General features: G+C 34.4%; 1 protein-coding gene across 4 annotated transcripts in view; it reads left to right on the plus strand.

Moving 5' to 3' along the window:
- The window catches only part of VPS13C (vacuolar protein sorting 13 homolog C), a 182,718-nt gene that overhangs the window by 101,266 nt on the left and 63,360 nt on the right, over positions 1-18,092 (plus strand). For all 4 annotated transcript variants that reach the window (XM_059913129.1, XM_059913130.1, XM_059913131.1 and 1 more), the window contains exons 37-47: positions 180-336; positions 1,308-1,387; positions 1,882-1,941; positions 2,649-2,805; positions 4,598-4,714; positions 6,163-6,266; positions 6,676-6,843; positions 8,060-8,364; positions 9,334-9,481; positions 12,531-12,681; positions 14,716-14,828. In XM_059913129.1, the coding sequence (XP_059769112.1) occupies positions 180-336; positions 1,308-1,387; positions 1,882-1,941; positions 2,649-2,805; positions 4,598-4,714; positions 6,163-6,266; positions 6,676-6,843; positions 8,060-8,364; positions 9,334-9,481; positions 12,531-12,681; positions 14,716-14,828 (1,560 nt within the window). The remainder of the gene's footprint in view (positions 1-179; positions 337-1,307; positions 1,388-1,881; positions 1,942-2,648; positions 2,806-4,597; positions 4,715-6,162; positions 6,267-6,675; positions 6,844-8,059; positions 8,365-9,333; positions 9,482-12,530; positions 12,682-14,715; positions 14,829-18,092) is intronic.

Below are 18,092 nucleotides of genomic sequence, written 5' to 3' on the forward strand. Positions count from 1 at the left end.
AGTAAGTGGACCTTCCAATGTAAATAACCCCAGGTAATTTCCAGGCACAAATAGAAGTGAACATCTTTATGCTGTGTGAATATTTTGATAATATCATTCTGGATGGTTATTAAATTGTTAGCTTATCTTCAATGTATATTAGTGAAATAGTTTGTGGTAATAATGGTACCTTTTGCTAGGTCGTGATTACTTTGATGGAAAAAGCAGAAAAGAAAGGAAGGCTTTTACATGAACTAAATGTCCTGCAGCTTGGACTGGAAGCTAGAGTTAAAGCCTACGACCTGACTGCTGAAGCTTATCTAAAAAAAATTAGTATGCGATGCTTTGAGTTCACTGGTAAGTGTGAAGTATAGTCTCTGTAAATTGTGCATGTAATAGGCAGATGGTCATTACCTTTTTATCAACATGAAGCATATTTATTAGTGTCATCATAATTATTTAGTTAGTTTAAATTTATTACATTAATATGAAGTAATTTGATAGTTAAAATTCATTATCTATGTAGTTATTTATCATAAAGTAAGTCTATATCTAAATATTTAGCACAAAGTAGAATATATCTAAAAGAAAAATGAGGCATATGTCTTCAGTACATAACACTCCAGTACTTATGGAAGGCAACATTACATTATAACTGTGCTCTGAGAACAGTATCCAGGTATAGAGCCCAGGGACCCTTTTTGAAAGGTGAGTTAATTTACTGGGAAGTAACGTTTTTTCTTTGGTTTTTAAATTTATTTTAAAATTACATAAGTGTTTTTTATTTGTGTTTAATGACATTAATATATACTTGTAAAAAATAAAAATTAAACAACCCAGAAATATATAGAGGAAAAATTTAACATCACCTTGTAGTCTCTTCAGCCTTTCAAATTCACTTTCTAAATTGCACCAAGCCAACTTTTAAAGTTGGTGTGGGTGTTGAAAGTTTATAGGAACTCTATGGGGTAACTTTAAGTAAAGCAAACTTGTATTGAGAATAATCGCTAGTTTAAGTATTTTATAGCTTTGTTCTTTAATATATTATGATTTGTTCAAATAAGTAATACCAGTAGTACCAAATGTTATAGCATTTATAATTGGCCAGTGCTGGTTTTTTTGTTTTTTTGCAGTTTCTTTAATTTTTTTTTTTTCACAGCCATCTTTATTGAGATACGATTTATATACAGTAAAATTCACCCTGTTTAGCGTACAGCTCTGAGTTTTGACAAACGTTTATTTGTGTAACTGGCTGGTCTGTTTTTAAATACATTTGAAATGTCTAAACGACTTAATAATGAATCTACCCTCTCTTTTTTCTCTTTTAGACTCGAAAGGAGAACCTCTTCACATTATTAACTCTTCTAATGTAACAGATGAACCCCTTCTGAAAATGTTATTGAAAAAGGTAGTTTCATTTCTAGGATTCTTTAATATTTGCATATATGAAATTATGTCATTCCCCTGTATATAATATCTTAGTTTTGTCCCCTAAAATTTTTCATCCTAAAACTGGTTGATTATATTGATTTATGCAAGCATCTGACAATCCTGGATAATTTCAATAAACTTCTGAGTTAATCCTATGTTTTTGAATAAGTAGATGTATACAAAGTTCCATTGTAGATTGAAGCAAAATCTGTTATTATCTAGATACACTGACAGTTTCCCCTACCTTTAGCATTTCCTCCCAAGTAGGATAAGGAGTTTGGGTTTTTGCTTCTGTAGAATATAAGAAGTGCTTATGTGGTCATGTTTTTGGCATGTTCTTCTTTGCCTTTAAGAAATATGTTTATAGTGTTTTCATACATACTTTGAAAAGTAAAGAATATATATATATTTTTTCAGTGTGTGAATTTTTAGTGTTTGCAACCCAGTGGCTTTATCCTCCATTATTTGTAGGCAGACAGTGATGGACCAGAATTTAAAACCATCCATGACAATACCAAACAAAGACTTCAGGTAAATCTTTTTGAATTCCCTATAAGGTTAGATTATAGTAATGATTAAATCTAGCTTCAAAGCCATCTTCAGTTGTGAGATTGTGAGCTCTAAAATTAGAATGAGGGTGGTGATAATAATAGGTTTAATTTTGTAGATAAAAGAAATGGGTGGAGAGTTGAAATAAAGTTATTACAAAAGTTGACTTGATTTCCTAAAAGACTCCTTGTTTCCCAGATATAAATTAATGATTCCTTGTTGTACACAAATAAAATATTTTTTAAGGAAATTTTGTTCACTATGGTTATTTGGCATAGTGTTGATGGAAGCATTAAACATTTGAATTAATTGGCTTTAGGATTAGAAAAAAATGAAGGGTAAGGCTAAAAGTATGGCTCGGTACAGATATCAGTCACCATCCATTTGAGTGTGTATAGTCTGTCTTGGGACCATCTGTAAGGGGACCAACCAACCTAAGGCTGATAATACTTCCTGTATCTTTACTTAAAGCCTATCAAGTTCCGTTGAGGTTAGAATTATCGTTTGGGTGTGGGAGTGGGCAGTGTTGGTTTATTGTCTGGTAAAGGTTAACAAAGTAATAGTGAGTTCTTTCTCAAAAAAAAAAAGTCCTTAGTTGAACTCTTCTTGTGCTACTTGTATACGTTGAGGTTTGACATAAAAATGTTTCCATATCTGAAATCTGCCTCTCTAATTGTTCATTATCTTAGGTTTCATTTTCATCCTTAAACTTAGTTCTGCATTTGGAAGCTTTACTGTCCTTCATGGATTTTTTATCATCTGCTTTTCCATCCTCTGAACCTTCTAAGAAGGAATCGGAGCTGAAGCCACTTACGGGGGAGTCCAGGAGTATCATTGCGAAAACTGGTATTAACTTTTGAGTCATGGTTTAATACTTTCTATCTGAACTTTAATAATCTTATAATAACATGTATTTTCAAGCTAAGATTAACTGTTTATCACCTTTATGTTTTAGCTGCTTTGACAGATTAGGTTGGTTTCAAAAGAAAGCAGATTTTATCCCTATGGTATAATAGGGTAATTTAGTGAGAGATTTTAAATAAGTGTTTAATATTTACCACGTATTTATATTTGATTTCACTGCCTAGCTTTTATGTAAAATAAAGTTGTATATACTTTGCATTGATGTCTCTGTAACCTTCACTCCAGTGAAAGTGAGGAAGGAAGTAATTAAAATATGAACACAATCATGCGTAGTAACAAAGGCCCATTTCAGTCAGTCAGTTAAAACTACCTGGTGCTCAACAGTTTTCATCTTTGCAAAACACAAAAGGAACAATCTCATGGAAGAGACAGACTCACTTTGGTTTCTAACCAAAACTGTATTTAAGTCACATAGAGATATGGGCACATGCCACAATTTGTGCCATGAAATATTAGATGTGGTGTAGCGTGAGTGAACATGTGCCTCTTTTTAAGCCAAATATCATTTTAATTATTTTTCTTTCATGTCATATGATGTGAGTATCTAACATCTGGTAATTTAATTTTCAGACCATTACCTAGTTGTATTATATCTATATTACTGGCATCTTTAAAGTGAAAACTGTTAGTAATATTAGATCTGATACAAGGATGAGATTTTTTTTTCGACCAGGGAGCAGAGCAGTATTTTTGCATTAAACTAGAGTAAAAGAGTTTTACCTTCTTTGTCTTTAATGTAGTTGTTACATTAATATCCATGGAAATACTTACATAGCATATACATACATACACACGCACACACACACAGTTGAATAAATGAAAAAGCAATGTTTAAGCTCACAATAAACTACAAAAAATAGTAATCCAAAGAAACAATCTTCTAGTTATGCCAAATAGCTGTTTTTTTAGGTTTGATTTTGCTACTTTAAATCTTAAAGGAAAAAAAAAAAACCCTTCTATCATCTCGGTGATTAAGGACTGATGTCCCCATACTTTTACAGTTATATAGGAAAAAGTGTTTCCTTCAGTCAAGACAAATCTCTAGGAAATTATATCTTAAATTTATCAATCAGGACCTAGACTAAAATAGATTAAGGGAATCCATTTGATTGTGATTTTTATACACATGTGCACAGACACAAATACACATTATGAAATAATTTTTTGTTTTTTTCTTAACTTTAGCCGTTTATGTTCATTTCTTATAGAAATATTTTTAGGATTCTTCATGGAGAAACATAATATAATCTAAGGAAGTTGTTTCTATAGTTAATAAAATGTATGTGTGATAGTTAATAATACATATTTACTAAGTCATCACTATTTCAATTTTTCATGAAATATTTTTCTTTGATCTAATATATGATATGAAAAGGAGTTCCAAATCAAAATTTAGCTCTAATGGAATCTTAGAATTCTAATATAGGGGGTTTCCTTTTTACCCACAAGAAAAATTATAGTAAGGTTTCCATCTAGCAAAATTATACTTACAAGGTGCTAGTAAACGTTGCCTTTATTTTTAATTTGGATGGAAATATGCTACTTTCTGTCTGATTGGCATTTGAAAATTGATTTTAAAATAATATTAATTATATGTAATCTTAATGGAGACCTTTTTGGTTGATAATGTACTTTTATTTTAGTGATTTGGGGATTATTTTATGTTATATCATCTTTGCACTTTGCTAATCACTAGAATTCTGTTACTTTTCAGTATCCAGCAACACTTCTCAAGATGATGTGTTTGATTTAAAGGTCATAGCTGAATTAAATGCATTTAATGTCTTTGTTTGTGATCGGAAGTGTAATATTGCAGATATTAGAATACATGGTAAGTAATTTTTTCTTAGTGTAGATATTTCTGTTTCTTTACATAGACCTTCAGGAAGAATGAGCTTGTTGCATGGTAGATTTCTCATGAGTCATCTTTTGGTTTACTTATATTGAAGAGTCTTGCAAACTTTTCAGAGATGTGCTTTGAAATGTTAGAAGTAAATTTGTTACGATTCATGACTGATGTGAGACATTCCTTATGTTTAAAAAATTTTTCAGAATAAGTCTAAGGCTTAATCTCATGTTCTGTTTGCATTTTCAGAATAATATAACTTTAAACTGAGAAATGAATATCATAACATCTCACTGAGTAAAGAAAATGTCATTATCCTGTTTCCCTTGTCTTTTGTGCTTATATAGCATCAGGAAAAGAAGTTTCTAAAAGAAATTTTGTAAGCTTTACTCATCATCAGCCTGATATAAAGATGAGTTCAGATTATACCATGGGTTCTGGAGCCAGCCTGCCAAGGTTCAGATTTTGGCTCTAACACTTACTGGCTGACCTTGAGCAAATTAATTAACGTTTCCGTGCCTGAGTTCCCTCTTCTGTAAAATGGAGATAGTTATAATAATTATTCATGGGATTGTTATGAGGATTAAGTTTACACATTTACATGTATTAAGAAAAGTGCCTGGTATGTACATAATAAGCAGTTAACAAGGGGTTAGAAAATCAGTTCGGTTCACCGAATGTTACTGAGTATCTATTTATGCATAGCATGGTAGTGATTTAGGTTCATTCTTGGGGCTTAGCTGTAGGCATTCTCTCATTCACTCTGAGGAGTGGTTTTAGAAATCATGCCTTTAGAAATTATGAGAATGACAAACATTTTTTTGGAGAGAAATTTTAAAAGATTGTGTTTTAGATACAGTTTACTGTAGAAAGAATAGTATTTATTCATCAAATTATATTTATTTATGTTTAGTTTTCAGAGTAATAGTTTTCATTATATAATGTTTGTAAAATAACTGTTTAACAAATGTTAGGTGTCCTCATAAATGACCAATTCTGATCTTACTAATAATGCACAGGATACTTGTGTTTGGAGACCTGTGATTAATTTTCTTTGACATTTGATTTCTTTTGTTTTAAAATTTCCACAAAGTTTATGTATGTGATGCTTCTGGCACTTAAAGATATTATAATCTTTCTTAGTGTCTCATACATAGAAGTTGTTACCTTTGGGACTTCCCTGGCGGTCCAGTGGTTAAGACTCTGCGCTTCCAGTGCAAGGGGCGCGGGTTCTACCCCTGGTCGGGGAACCAAGATCCCACATTCCCACATGCCACTTGGCGTGGCCAAAAAAAAAAAAAGAAGTTGTTACCTTTAATATGTCTAATAGTGAGTGATTTTTATCTAGTCTCTATCTTGGTAGTATATTATTGAATTAAAAACCACTAAATTAGTTCACTTGGATTAGGTGAAAAGTGTTGTGTTTCCCACAGGAATGGATGCCTCTATTTCTGTGAGGCCAAAGCAGACCGACATGTTTGCCAGACTTAAGGACATCATAGTTACGAATGTTGATTCGACTTCCATTCACAAAAAGGTAATTAAAAGATACGTTTCTATATTGAAATTTATTTTTGTTTTTTGGGGCTTGAGCTACCTTTAATCATTTGTTCAGTGTATATTTATTATCTGTCATGTGTCAGGCATTTTGTTAGGGAGTAAGCATGAATATGGTCATCATCTGCTTTCACAGTGTATATAGACTAGGTGATTTGTAAAAGTTATTTCTAACCAATTAAGTGATTGAAATTTCCATTGATAAAACTTTTTTTATAGATATAGGAAAAAGTTATTGTCAAGTTAAATGTTTTTAACTAATAATTTGTTGAAGGTTGAATTTAAGTGATGCTTCTTTATATGTCAAGGATTCTGTAATAAGGAAACTTATTTATAATACAGTGATACAGCTCTTTTGATATAATAACCAGTTAATTTAATACTTTTAGGCTGTCTCTATTTTGGGAGATGAAGTCTTTAGGTTCCAAATGACTCTTTATCCAGATGCCACAGAAGGAAAGGCCTATGCTGATATGTCTAAAGTAGATGGCAAACTTACTCTCAAAGTGGGTTGTATTCAAATTGTTTATGTTCATAAATTCTTCATGTCTCTTTTGGTAAGTTTATTTTTTAAATGTATTTATTTCTCATTGACACCTAAGTATCTTTGCCTATACATCTGAACCTAGGTAGTCAAAATCTTTACTAATAGGGCTGTGTGGTAAACTCCCAAATGCTGAATAGAATATTACAATTAAGGAAATCCTTTACATGATGGATAACTGAATGAATTTTTGTTATCATTGTTTTGAACCTATGAATAATCATTCTTTAACATTTCCATAGTTATATATTTTGAAAGTACTTTCTGATGTTTTAATTAGGGCTTTTCAGTGTTATTTCTTTTATGAGAGACCCTTAAAAGGTATTTAGTGAAAAGAATCTTTTAAGGAGGTCACCAGGCATTTGAAGGACTAATACTGGAACTTACAGCTTTTGATTATAATTATGATCAACAAGGCCATAAAATTCTTTTAATTATTTATTTCCATGTAAGTGTCATGAGCTGAAGAGTTTAATTTGCCTATGCCTCTTAGCAGGGCTGTTAATCAAAGCTTTTAAGTTACGGATTTCTACCTAAATCATCATGTTTTATTTTTCTGGAAAGTAATTTATTTGGAGGGGGGTTAGTTTAATAAACTAAATAATTTGCGTTATTAATAGAAGAATATTGCTTCCAATTCTTTTCTCCATTGGGAAAAATCTTTCTCATTTTAGTTGAAATTGAGGTGAAAGGCATCTCACTCTAAATAAAGAGTTTTTGACTCTTATTAATGATTGCAAGATTGTAAACACTTCAGCACCTTTGCTCATGTTAGAGTACACTTAAGAAAAGAACCTTTAGAAATAAGCGGGCAAAACCTTAGTTTCTAAAACTAAGGACTAAAACTAATAGACTTTATTCCTATGACCTAGAGGTACAGAATTAAAGCAACTTTGGGAGATGTAAAGAGTTCTCCTTCATCTTTTTATTTAAGTTTGAATTAAGATGGCAACATTCGTGAGTACAAGGGATATTTTAAAAAGTATTGTTACCAAAATTTGTCAAAAAACAAATAATTCTGAAATGCATAAAGTGAAAGTTAAAGGATTCTTTCCTCCACTTGTTAATTATCACAGAGTGTATCTTTCTAGACTTTACTCCATGCACACAGTCATAAATAACGTCTCTTTTATATCACCTCTTTTATTTAGTTTTTCTGTCTTAAAGTTTTTCCTTTTAAAAATAAATCCTGTTTTGGAGGAACTCTAAATACCAGTATTTTCCAACAGAACTTCCTCAACAATTTTCAAACTGCCAAAGAAGCTTTGAGCACAGCTACAGCCCAGGCTGCAGAGAGAGCTGCTTCCACCATGAAAGACTTGGCTGAAAAGAGCTTCCGCCTTTTGATGGATATCAACTTGAAAGCACCAGTTATTCTCATTCCTCAGTCTTCAGTATCACCTAATGCTGTTGTAGCAGATCTGGGTTTAATCAAAGTTGAAAACCAATTTAGTGTAGTTTCTGTGGAACAGCATTCTCTTCCCCCAGTCATTGATAAAATGAACATCCAACTCACTCAGCTGAAGCTGTCCAGGTATAAATATATAATCCAATGGCAAATTACTTACTAGAGATAGAATTTTCATAAAACCTTTGCCAGGGGTAAAACACTCTAGTGATTTATAGTTCTTATTCCTTATTTCTTCTAATTATGAAACCTTGACTGTTGGTTTTTGGTTAGTGGTTTATGATGGTGGATCTCATAGAATCTACATTTTGTCTTACTAAATTTATAACGTGTTTTTTTCACTCTATAAAAATTTCCTATTGTAAAATTATAGTTTACTCAATAATACTTAATTTAGATTTATTTTTGTTTGTTTATTTGCTCTGCACATCGCTATTTTCATTTCTGTACAGAGACAAAGACTTCTTAAAATGTAATAAAATCTAAGATTTATTTCTCATTTCCAAACCTTGTCACATTTAGGAATTCTCAGTAAGATATCTAATGGATTATCAAATCCAAATGGGAAAGTGTTCGCTCTGTTGAAGGACAAGAGTAACTTATTTGGTGGTTCAAATGTTTGTTGGCAGGCAGGCTAGATATGACTGTTATAATATGCTTGTTTAACTTCTAGGTTTGGTGAGTTTTTCCCTTTGAGTTTGGAGAAGTACTAATAATATAAACCTAAGGGCTAAGTAGAGTATCACTTTCTTTGTCCTCCAATTTTAGGAGGATGTAACATGTTTGTATGACGTTGGACTAGTTGCTATTAAATATCCTTGTGAAAGATAGTAAATAGTGCGATGGTCATACTTCATGAAATTTGTCTCTTTGAAATCAGCATTACGTAGGCTTTGTTTTACATAGCTCTGCATATAAACTTGAATTATTCTGATGCAGATTGATTTGTGAAAAGAAACATGTTCTAAAAGAACTCTGATAGCAGCCTTTAGTGTTTAGAAAAATGCTACGTGGAAACTGTTACACAATATGATAGTCTTCATTTTAAGATGTAGATTTTAGAAATGTAAAAATAAATTCTTATTTATCTTTCAGAACAATTTTGCAGGCTGGCTTACCACAGCATGACATCGAAATTTTAAAACCAGTCAACATGCTTTTATCCATACAGCGAAATTTAGCAGCATCATGGTATATGAAAATTCCAGGGATGGAGATAAAAGGAAAACTAAAACCTATGCAGGTAAGTATATGTATAAAATACATGAAAATTGCTAGAGAGGCTTTTATCATTGATCACAGTGTAGTTCAAGTGGACATCAGAAGTGATAATACATTTAAAGGGAATGCTTTGTTAACTGAAAATGAAGTTATCCTAGTTTCCCACACTTTTCTTTATTTCACATTAATTGGATATTTGGTAAAACCAAGCAAGAACTCTGAGGTTAAAAGCTATGGAGTCTACAGAAAATATTAGTAATTTTAGAAAATTCTATTAAAGTTTTAAGGCAGTTAAATTATAAGACACTGTAAAGTGATATTTAGATACCACATTCAAAGCACCTTAGTAGTATTTTTAATGTATAGAAGCACTCTTTTATAGAAAAGTAGACATTTTCAATAGGTGAATATGTTTATTTGGTAAGCATATAAACAGCAATACTTTGTTTTTAAACATCTTTATTGGAATATAATTGCTTTACAATGGTGTGTTAGTTTCTGCTTTATAACAAAGTGAATCAGCTATACATATACATACATCCCCCTATCTCCTCCCTCTTGTGTCTCCCTCCCACCCTCCCTATCCACCCCCCCTAGGTGGTCACAAAGCACCGAGTAAACAGCAATATTTTTAATACTGTAGTTAGCAGGTCATATGTAGGCTCACAGGAAGAGATGATACTGGTCGAAGATGGTCATGGAAGTGTAGGAATCTTATGGTTCTTGTACGCCTGTGTGTGAAACTGTTGAAGCCAAACAGTAGGGGATAGGGAAAGGGAGGGGGTGACTGAACAGAATGTGTGAAAGACAAATAAAAATTTAGTAGTTTATGGTTTTTGATGTCTGTGATTATTTCAGAGTTAGTTCTAAGATTAAACAAGAAGGGTCAAAGGAGCAGAGTCCTACTGGGGAAGATGTTAAAATTGAAGTTTGTTGTAGGAATGAAAGATCCCTATCTGTAGTATGAGTAGATATGATATATGAAGAAGAACATCTGTTCAGGGTATTGATAGAGACTTTTCTATTCTGGAATATGAGACTGTTCTCTTAAATTCTCCCTTGCTAAGATTAGCTCCCAGAACTAATATTTGATCCTTTTTAAATATTAGGAGGTGGTGAAGTTAGCTGTTCTTCAGGCAGCTGTGATATCTTGGTTGGTGTCACAAGTGGGAATGAATATACAAAGAAGTCCTAGGGAGTTAAAGTGACATCTGTTATCTAAGGACTGGGGCTTGGAGCAAATAAGAAATCCCTGGTCATTGCCTCTTGCTAAAATATCTCCCCAGTTTCATTCAGGCTGGGAATCAGGCAATTTCCTTGGTGATAGGGACCTAATTTGGGGGACATAGGGTACTCTGATGTCCAGAAGAAAAGATGCTGTGAATGTATCTGTGTGAATTTGTGTTTAGGTACTTGAAAAAGGCCTTTTGGACCACTATATGTGTAGGGGAAGTGTACAAAAGATGGAAGGATTAAAAGGGTTAATGGATATTAGCAACCAGTAGCATCTTTGTTCTAGCAGCTTCCTGTTGTTGTGCAGCCACCCATGAGGTAGATGATATTATTCCTATCTTAAACATTAAGAAACTTGAGTTAGGGACTTCCCTGGTGGCGCAGTGGTTAAGAGTCCGCCTGCCAATGCAGGGGACACGGGTTCGAGCCCTGGTCCGGGAATATCCCACATGCCGCGGAGCAGCTAAGCCCATGTGCCACAACTACTGAGCCTGCACTCTAGAGCCCAGGAGCCACAACTACTCAGCCCACGTGCCACAACTACTGAAGCCTGCGTGCCTAGAGCCCGTGCTCCGCAACAAGAGACGCCACCGCAATAAACCCTGAGGAGCCCGCACACTGCAACGGAGAGAAAGCCCGCCCGCAGCAACACAGACCCAATGCAGCCAAAAAAATAAATTTATTTAAAAAAAAAATAAATTTATTAAAAAAAAAAAAAAGAAAAGAAACTTGAGTTAAGGAGGCTAAGAAACTTAGCCAGTAGCACAGCTTGAAAGTGGTATTATTGATACAGATCTGCCTGACTCAAAAGCTCTTGCTTTTATTTTTTTCCTTTTTGCCACATATCCCCTTTTATAAAGGTTGGAGATTAGCAAGATACTCATATCCTGGTCTGTGTTTTGGTTTTTAAAAATTCTTTGTAGATGCATTTGTTATTCTAAAGAGGCATCATCTTGATAAGTTAAATGATTTAAGTCTGTGCAGATGCATATGTACTGAGAATAAGAGCTGCATTGCGGGGCTTCCCTGGTGGCGCAGTGGTTGAGAATCTGCCTGCCAACGCAGGGGACATGGGTTCGAGACCTGGTCGGGGAAGATCCCACATGGTGCGGAGCAGCTAAGCCTGTGTGCCACAACTACTGAACCTGCGCTCTAGAGCCTGTGAGCCGCAACTACTGAAGCCTGTGCGCCTGGAGCCGGTGCTCTGCAGCGGGAGAGGCCACCGCAGTGAGAAGCCCACGCATCGTGACGAAGAGTAGCTCCCGCTCACCCCAACTAGGGAAGGCCCGTGCGCAGCAACAAAGACCCAACGCAGCCAAAAATAAATAAATTAAATTAAAAACAAACAAACAAAAAAGAGCTGCATTGCAGGAGAGCATCTTTTTCCTTCTTGGTGGAGACTGGAAACTGAACAGCATTCTTCCTGTATTGAGTTTGGAGGAGAGTAAATAATGTGGAGGAGAAATCCGGTAGTGGATGAAAAGAGAGAGAAGCAGAATGGAGATGAGGAACTAGGGAGAGGGGAGAGGGACACAGGTCCAGGAACAGGACAAGATAGATAGTAGCAGTTAAAGCAGGAAGAAGGGAGTACCGGAAGTAGGGGCTTGGATATGAGTGGAGGCAGATGCGTGTTTACACACAGGAGTAATGTCTAATACTATGAAATGAAGTACTTTTATCCTGGTATTCATGGTCCCAACTTGCTTTTTTTTTTTTTTTTTTTTTTTTTAGTTAGATGTACAATTAGTTAATTTGAGTGACCTTAAATTAAGACATAGATATTATATTTTGCATTTTTTATTACTTTGTATTAACAACAGCCTATTGTTGCTTTCCAGGTTGCTCTCAGTAAAGATGACTTAACAGTTTTAATGAAAATTTTGCTGGAGAATCTTGGAGAAGCTTCTTCACAGCCAAGCCCTACACAGTCTACCCAGGAGGCTATAAGAGTAAGAAAAGACGTTTCCAGTAGACCTGACCACCTCAAAGGTATAAATTGATGGAGATTTTTGCTTTGATTATAGAGAAAAATTAGTGTTAATGCCATATTTATATTTAGTGTTGTTTTTAGTTGTCTAGCATAATGTGGTGTGAACTGATCCAGTATTGTATTATTTACTGTGGAAAATCAGCTGGGGCTGCCTTGAAGCTCCCAAGGGAAGGAGATAGGCTCATTGCTCTAAAGGGAGGGCCCACCTCTTATTGCCTGCATGATGCATATTTGCCCTTTATTTGTGAAAGGTGAATTTGTCCAATTCAAGGGGCACTGTGGTGGTGTACTTTGAGAAAAAGCAAAGTAGGCATGTAGCATAGTAAGGTCCCAGAATAATTGAGAGAAAAGGACCTTGGTGTCATACTCAGATGACTGGTCCATAAAAAAGGAAGGTATTCTTGTTTAGTAACAGCATTACTTATCTGGCTTCATTGGGGAGTGTGATATAGTCAGATACATAAGGGAGTTTCCCAGATATTAAAATTGAATCTTTCAAAAGCGCTGAACCTTTTAAATTCAGCCATTTTTAAAAGATAATTTTTCTAAAATATAAGGTTTCTTTTTACTTTCTTGAACAATTATATAGAATAACTTTATAATTGCACCCTTTTCATCATTTAAAATCATTACATGAATATCATATGTTTTATTTTAGACTGTGAATAGGTTAATATTTCCATGGCTAAAAAGAGATGAAGTGTTCCTTGTCCATATAATAAATGGCCCCAGACTGCTCTGCTTTTATAACGCTCAGGTCATCAGCTGTTACTTACGACAGCAGTCGGTAAAACCGCCAGTTAATAACGCTGTACCAGCACTGCTTCACCTATAGTTAGGTCTGGTGTGTTTTGAAATCACAAAACAAATGACTAGAGCAGTGTGAAAAATAAGGTTTTTCTTTCAGGATAGTTAAGAGTACTACATGAGTTTAGTGAGGTCAGCATCTTCTCCCAGGTTTAGTTCATGCCACTGTATAGACAAATGCTAGATAAGTAGGCTGTAGCTCTGGTTAGACAGGAACTATGTACACATGAATAAACTGTAGCAGGCAAGCTTTATGTGATTAACGATCTCATTATGTTCAGCTGTGGTCAATTCGTGCCTCTGGTTCAGGCTGTACGGTTAATGTGGTACTTGAGAAAACTTGTGAGTTCAGATGAAAAAGCTACAAAGATGATGAAGATTGGAATGTAAATTATTTTCAGGAAAGGTAAAGGAAAAAACCCTAGAGCTTTCCAACTTGGAGAAGCCTTTATCTAGTTAAAGTTATGCAGTGTTTGCTCTTCCAGTAACTTGTACAGTAAGAATAGACTTTCCTATAAATGACCAAAAGAATAGAATCAATCTCCAAAAGAGACTGCAGAATCACTTTGTAAGAGTGATTGAAAGCAATATCTATTGTTCTCTGTCTAAAAAGTTTCTGCCTAAAGATGAGGCGAGAGACTGAATTACTTGTCGAAGTCTCTTTCACCTCAGAATTCCGAAGGCTCCCTGTCCCAAATTATATTTGAGCTCTCCACGACTCTGCTTTTGAATTACATTCTATTCTTCTTGTAAAGGTAATGGATTGGGTGATATAGGTAATTAAAGATAGTGAGACATGAACTACACTAGCAGAGGATCTTTTACTGACTAGCTGTCTGTTGTAGGACAAAGTATTTTACTTTTCTCTACCTCCAATTTCATAATCTCTTGAGAATGGCTTGTAACCAGTTAAGTGAAATGCTTTCATAATTATAAACTATAATGAAGTAGTCTTGCTCTGGATGGGCTTTTTAAAAAAAGTTGTCTCGATACTCTTTGCAAGGCCCTCTCTCTTTTTATTTTTAATGTAGATAGTCTGGCTCTGTCACTTTGCCCTGTATTAAATATATATGGAATACATGCCATTTTTGTTAATTGTCTCATAATGATTTAAAGAATCCTTGAAAATATGATATAAATTTAGAATCTTAGCTTTTAAAATATGTATAAAATCATATACATACTTAAAAGCTTTTTAATTTTCATATTTATGTTTGAACCATCAGAACAAGAAGATGGGACAGACTCAAAGCTTTCTTTGGACCAGAATGTCACTCTCCAGTTTGACTTTCACTTTGAATCTCTTTCTATTATACTTTATAACAATGATCCCAGCCAGGTATGTAGTTAATGTCTGCATCTAGGAATACGTCTTTAGCTCTTGATATTCAATTTTAGAATGTTGTCATTTTTTTTGATGTGACTTTTCTTCTCACAATTGATGTGTCTGTTAAATTCTATTTGGCTTAGAGAATATGCATTGGTCTTGCTCTCTGCTTTCACTTTGTTAGTTTTTTAATTTTTTTTAATTTTTAAAAATATTTAGTTTATTTTTATTTTTGGCTGTGTCGGGTCTTCATTGTGGCATGCAGGATCTTTTTGTTGCAACACACAGGCTCTTGCAGCGCGTGGGCTTCTCCCTAGTTGTGGTATGTAGGTTTTCTCTTTAGTTGTGGCGCACAGGCTCCAGGGCATGTGGGCTCTGTAGTTGTGGAGCACGGGGTCCGGAGCACGTGGGCTCAGTAGTTTGCGGCACACGGGCTCTTTCATTGAGGCGTGTGGGCTCTTTCGTTGAGGCGTGTGGGCTTAGGTGCACCGTGGCATGTGAGATCTTAGTTTCCTGACCAGGGATGGAACCTGCGTCCCCTGCGTTGGAAGGCAGATTCTTTGCCACTGGCCCACCAGGGAAGTCCCAGTGTTTTTAATCTTACCAGGCCAAGGAAAAGCTCTTACTTTTTTCCAAGTAATATCAGCACTAAAACACTTAAACCTATCTCTAGGAGAAGAATTTTATATATGAGTAATTAATTATATGTACAATTTTATTATGTAGCTAGATATATATGCATATTTAACTAAGGAAAATAATTTAGTAGTGGCTTTGGAACCTTAGAGGATTATTTTTAAATTCATGATTATCCATGATATATAAGCATTAATTATGTTTCTCTTGAATAAATTTTATATGTAGTAGATACATATTAAGGATACTGATGAGTGAATTGAGGAACCAGGGTCTAGTGCCATTATGATTTGAACCACATAATGTGTAATTGATAGTTTAGAAAGCTATTTTTTTATTATACAGGTAGTATCTTCTAATAAATGTTTTTGATTATATCAATTAATATATCATAATATTCATACATATAGTACCCATAATATGCACTGATTTTAAGTATTATATCTGTTGTTTATGTACATTTATATGTTTTCTTATGTTTCATATTGTTTTCTAAAAGTTATACAATATTCATATATTGTTATTTTTGGGCCTTGGGCTAGTGTCTGTCATTTGTGCAATGGACTGCCTTAATTTCATTTTTTCTTTCAAATTTTATTGAAGTATAGATGATTTACAGTGTTGTGTTAATTTCTGCTGTATATCAAAGTGATTCAGTTATATATATATATTCTTTTTTTATATTCCTTTCCATTATAGTATATCACAGGATATTGAATATAGTTCCTTGTGCTATACAGTAGGACCTTGTTGCTTATCCATCCTGTATATAATAGTTTGCATCTGCTAATCCCAAACTCCCAATCCATCCCTCCCCCTTGACAGCCAGAAGTGTGTTCTCTTTATCTGTGAGTCTGTTTGTGTTTCGTAGATATGTTCATTTGTGTCATACTTTAGATTCCACATATAAGTGATATCACATGGTATTTGTCTTTCTCTTTCTGACTTACTTTGCTTAGTATGGTAATCTGCAGGTCTATCCATGTTGCTGCAAATGGCATTATTTCATTCCTTTTTATGGCTGAGGAGTATTCCATTGTATACATGTACCACATCTTCTTTATCCTTTCATCTGTTGATGGACATTGAGGTTGTTTCCTTGTCTTGGCTGTTGTGAATAGTGCTGCTGTGAACATAGGGGTGCATGTATCTTTTCGAAGTATATTTTTGTCTGAATATATGCCCAGGAGTAGGATTGCTGGATCATATGGCAACTCTATTTTTAGTGTTTTGAGGAACATCTATACTGTTTTCCATAGTGGCTGCACCAATTTACATTCCCACCAACAGTGTAGGAGGGTTCCCTTTTCTCCACACCCCCTCCAGCATTTGTTATTTGTAGACATTTTAATGTTGGCCATTCTGACTGGTGTGAGGTGACTGCCTTAATTTCTAATGTTTAATGTTAAAAAAAAGATCAGAAAATGACATAATGGAGAATGACCAGTTAAATGGATTCTTCATTTCAATTAAGGTACTATCATTCTACTGGTTTCTCAGCCTTAGAATCTTGGTGTCTTCTTTTACTTCCTTCTTTGTAGACCTTCTTTATTCATTTAGATAGAGTACTGTCAGTTTTTTCTGAGTGAACATTTGTTCTTTCCTGGCAGTTTTCACTGCTGCTTTATTTGAAACTTCTTAGCTCACACAGTACTGCAGTGGCTTCCTTGTTTGTTGCTCTTTTTCCTTTCATCCATCCTAGACATTGGCACAAGCCAGTTTCTTCAATTAATCTTATGTAGCCGTTTACAACTTCCCATTCTACTTAGAAAGCATTCACTGTTATGTTCTGTGAATTTTAACTTATTAAAAAAATTCATTGGCTCCAAATTGTCTACATCAGTAACCATATCACAAACGCTATTATATTGTGATCAGTAGATGTGTCATTTCTATTAATAGTTACAGATCACAAGTTTGTGAATTATTTACATTTTTGTAAATTAAAGGCATTCCAAGTTTTCCAATAATAATTTCATTCTGACCCACTTACATGCATTGTACTCTTTTGAGTGAGAGAATATAGGGAGTTATAACCAGTGTGCCAAGAATTGCCCATCACCAGTACCCTTATATCAATGCCATGGTCTGTAGTGAGCAATTATGACTGAACTGATAATCTTTACTTCCCCGAATTTTTTTTTTTTTTTTTTTTTTGGTTGGTTGATTGGGTTTTGTTCTTTTAATGTCTCGGCACACCTACAGAATTTGGAGCTATGTATTATGGTGAAATAAAGATTGACGTCCTTTTTCCTTAAAGTTTAAACATTTGGTTTAGGATTTGAGACCACAATTAGACCTCCACATTTCTTTCCAGACATCATTCCCTACCTTTCTTTTATTGGAATATTTAAGCCTGAGATGCCAGTCTGTACCTTGTGCCCTCAGAGCATCTTGAATTGTTTGCTCATGTTTTTTCCCCATCTAGAATGTCTTCTACCGCTCGTAGCCTATCTGGTTCCACTCAGTCTCTCAAGCTCAGTTAGTTCTCAACCTTCTTCATGAATTTTTCCCAGCCCACAATGATCTCTTTGACCCTATGAGCTTTTGCTGTTTATATTCTTTACCTAATCACTTAATATCCTTTGTGGAATATGGGAAGATATAAGTCTGAATAAATAAGTGACGATACATCATTTT

This window comes from Balaenoptera ricei, chromosome 2, assembly GCF_028023285.1.
Source record: "Balaenoptera ricei isolate mBalRic1 chromosome 2, mBalRic1.hap2, whole genome shotgun sequence".
In the NCBI taxonomy this organism is placed as follows: domain Eukaryota; kingdom Metazoa; phylum Chordata; class Mammalia; order Artiodactyla; family Balaenopteridae; genus Balaenoptera; species Balaenoptera ricei.